The sequence below is a fragment of the Corvus brachyrhynchos genome, unplaced genomic scaffold (assembly GCF_000691975.1).
Source record: "Corvus brachyrhynchos isolate BGI_N302 unplaced genomic scaffold, ASM69197v1 scaffold114, whole genome shotgun sequence".
NCBI lineage: Eukaryota > Metazoa > Chordata > Aves > Passeriformes > Corvidae > Corvus > Corvus brachyrhynchos.
The window spans coordinates 419,138-421,786 of NW_008238337.1; the positions used below are offsets into that span (position 1 = coordinate 419,138).

Consider the following 2,649-nt stretch of genomic DNA (forward strand, 5'->3'; position numbering starts at 1 on the left):
ATTTCTGTATTCTGAGAACTGTAGTATTAGACAAGTCAAGAATCTTGCAAAACCCCCCAAAATCAGTGTGTGTTCTGTGCTGTCTACCCTTACCCACAGTCACACTCATCCTGTCAAAGTAATTCAGGCTGATTGAGCACATATTCCAGTGGCCCATCGCTGTCAGATTTGTCACTTCACCCTCAGGTGTGGGTAAGGCTGGGCAGGGTGTGTGGTCTGGGCTCAGGGCTGTGCAGGATCCTCATGCAGTTGCTTTTTTTGTGCAGTTTTTTGAGCAGGGATCCTCATGAGTTTGTTTTTTCTTGGAGCCAGGGCAAGACAGAATTCTCTGTGCTCTCGCAGCCCTGGAGTGGAGTGGGGACACAGGAGCCTCAGGCTCTTGTCTGAGGGGATCCACGGATTCAGGCACCACAGGTCACCCACCCCACTCTCTGACAGTAACTATTGATTGCTTTGGATGTTTTTCTGAGTCCTGCAGATAGGCTGAGTGATCTGTACTCTTCTCAGTGCCTGTTTTAAAGATAGGTATTACCTCGTACTTCTGCCCTTCAGGACCCCCTTGAGTTGTCAGAGAGAGTCTGTTGTAGGTCAGAAACCAAATTAACAACCATGCACTAGGGAATAAAACCATCCTGGCACAAATGAAGATGATTTGGAAGGACAGATTTTGTATTTAAGTTTGTATCCTTGCAAAGCCTCCAGGGCCCAAGCCCCAGTGGAGAGCAGTACAGGAACAATGCTGCAACCATATTAATTTGCTTCACTAAAATCTGCTTCTAATTTATTGTAATTTGTGGGTAACCATAACAACGAGTAACTGCCAACAGCTGGGACAGTTCAACACACTTGAAACAAAACTTCAATAAATCAACTACCGTGACCTTTCCAAGTGCATGATGTACAGGAGGGATCACAGCATCCCAGGCTGTTGCTACAGCAATTAGGCTTACACTGTTATGGCTCAAAAACTGTTAATCCCCACAAAATCAAAAATTAACTATTTGTATTCTTTCTCAATTAATTCAGTAAGAGCAACATGTTTCAAAAGAAAAAAAAAATTAAATGTATTCAGAGCTAAAAAATAAAATAAAAGAAAAAGCTACTGTTTTTCCATAGCTCTTACTTTCTGAGTGAAATTTTAGGTGATATTTATTTCTCTTTAATTCTAATTTGCATTCAGGGATAATATATTTATCCATTCCATGCATTAGCCAAAATTCACAGCTCTGTAATTCTGATCTCACATGATGCTGTGACACAGGCAGAGATCCAGTGAAAAGAATGGCTGTGCTGGAGCTTTGCCACCTTGAAACATCCAAGCATCTGCCCAGGTGGACACACTCATAAAACAAGATAAGCACGACTTGTATCAGTCTGCAACTTTGATGACAAAATGTTTTCAGCTCCCAATTCCATACCTAAGCCAGGGTCTGTGAATAACAAGTCTCCCATCTATGGTAAGAAGAAACAATCAGATTGTGGGGTTTGTAAGCCAGTGGTTCCGTTTCTTTAACTATTTCCATGAACAGAAGGAAGCAAGAAGAATGTGGGTACACAGCATCACAAAGTAAGTGTAATTTAATTAAACCGAGTTAAAGAATGTGAAATTATGCAACATACCTATAATCCAGAAATGCACAGTAGAGATGAACTCTGTTACTTTTATTTAGTGCTTGGCTGTATTGTCTGGGCGTCTGCAAGGAAAAAATATAAACTCTGAAGGAATGTTTAAAAAGGACTAAATTCCACTATTCAGCTATTTCAAATTCTCATTGCAACAATAATTTCAAGAGACTTATTCTAGATTAACACACAAGAACTGGCAGCAAAATTGTTCAGCCTTCATATCTTTAACACAAGCTCCAAACATGCAAAGCCTGGTATTCAGTCTTAATTTTACACACTGGGATTAACCTCGTACCACTTTGAGTGAGAAATCTGTGTCCCGTTTAAGTGAATAGCAAACCAGGATCATTTATTGTGTATAAGCACAAATACATGGGTTAATTTTTACAGGATTGGGACATTATTCTTCAGCACATATTTGGCTTCTTTGGGTTTTGTTCATCGTTTGTTCTCACTGCGTAATAAAAATGTCACGTTTTACGATTAGTAACTCTGAAATATGTGCATTACAATGACCAACTCCCAGGCATTTTCTTTCCACAATAGCAATTATTTTAAAACATACATTCAAAGTGAAAGAGCAATGCCATAATTCAAGATTTTATTTTAGCACACCTCAGCATTATAATGACATAATTTCTATCTTCCATAAACAGGCTTAGCAACTAACTCAATCTCTTTTACTCAAGAAGCTTTGAGATCCCATTTTCCACTCTGTTACATGAGCTTGATGACAAAATTATTCAAATTATATTGAAGTAATAGTTTGTTACAGACAAAGTATGCAAACTAGAGGATTTCCAGTGTTTGTTCAACCCTTTCTAATACATAAATCCCTAAAGCCCACGTTATGTGGACCCTACTTTATGGCAAGTTTTTAATTACAAGAGTCTTCAACACGAGAAAATCACTGGTGAATTAACAGGTCTGGGATTATTGCAACACAGTTCTGCTGTCAAGACAAAAGATAATCAAGTTTTGCTTTCCTTGTTTTAGGGGATGAAGTAAAAAACCCCACCACCT

General features: G+C 38.9%; 1 protein-coding gene across 4 annotated transcripts in view; it reads right to left on the minus strand.

The window, feature by feature from the left end:
* Positions 1-2,649, minus strand: part of ADGRD1 (adhesion G protein-coupled receptor D1) — a 137,901-nt gene that overhangs the window by 61,277 nt on the left and 73,975 nt on the right. For all 4 annotated transcript variants that reach the window (XM_017734747.1, XM_017734746.1, XM_008634004.2 and 1 more), the window contains one exon: positions 1,621-1,694. In XM_017734747.1, coding sequence (XP_017590236.1) covers positions 1,621-1,694 — 74 coding nt within the window. The remainder of the gene's footprint in view (positions 1-1,620; positions 1,695-2,649) is intronic.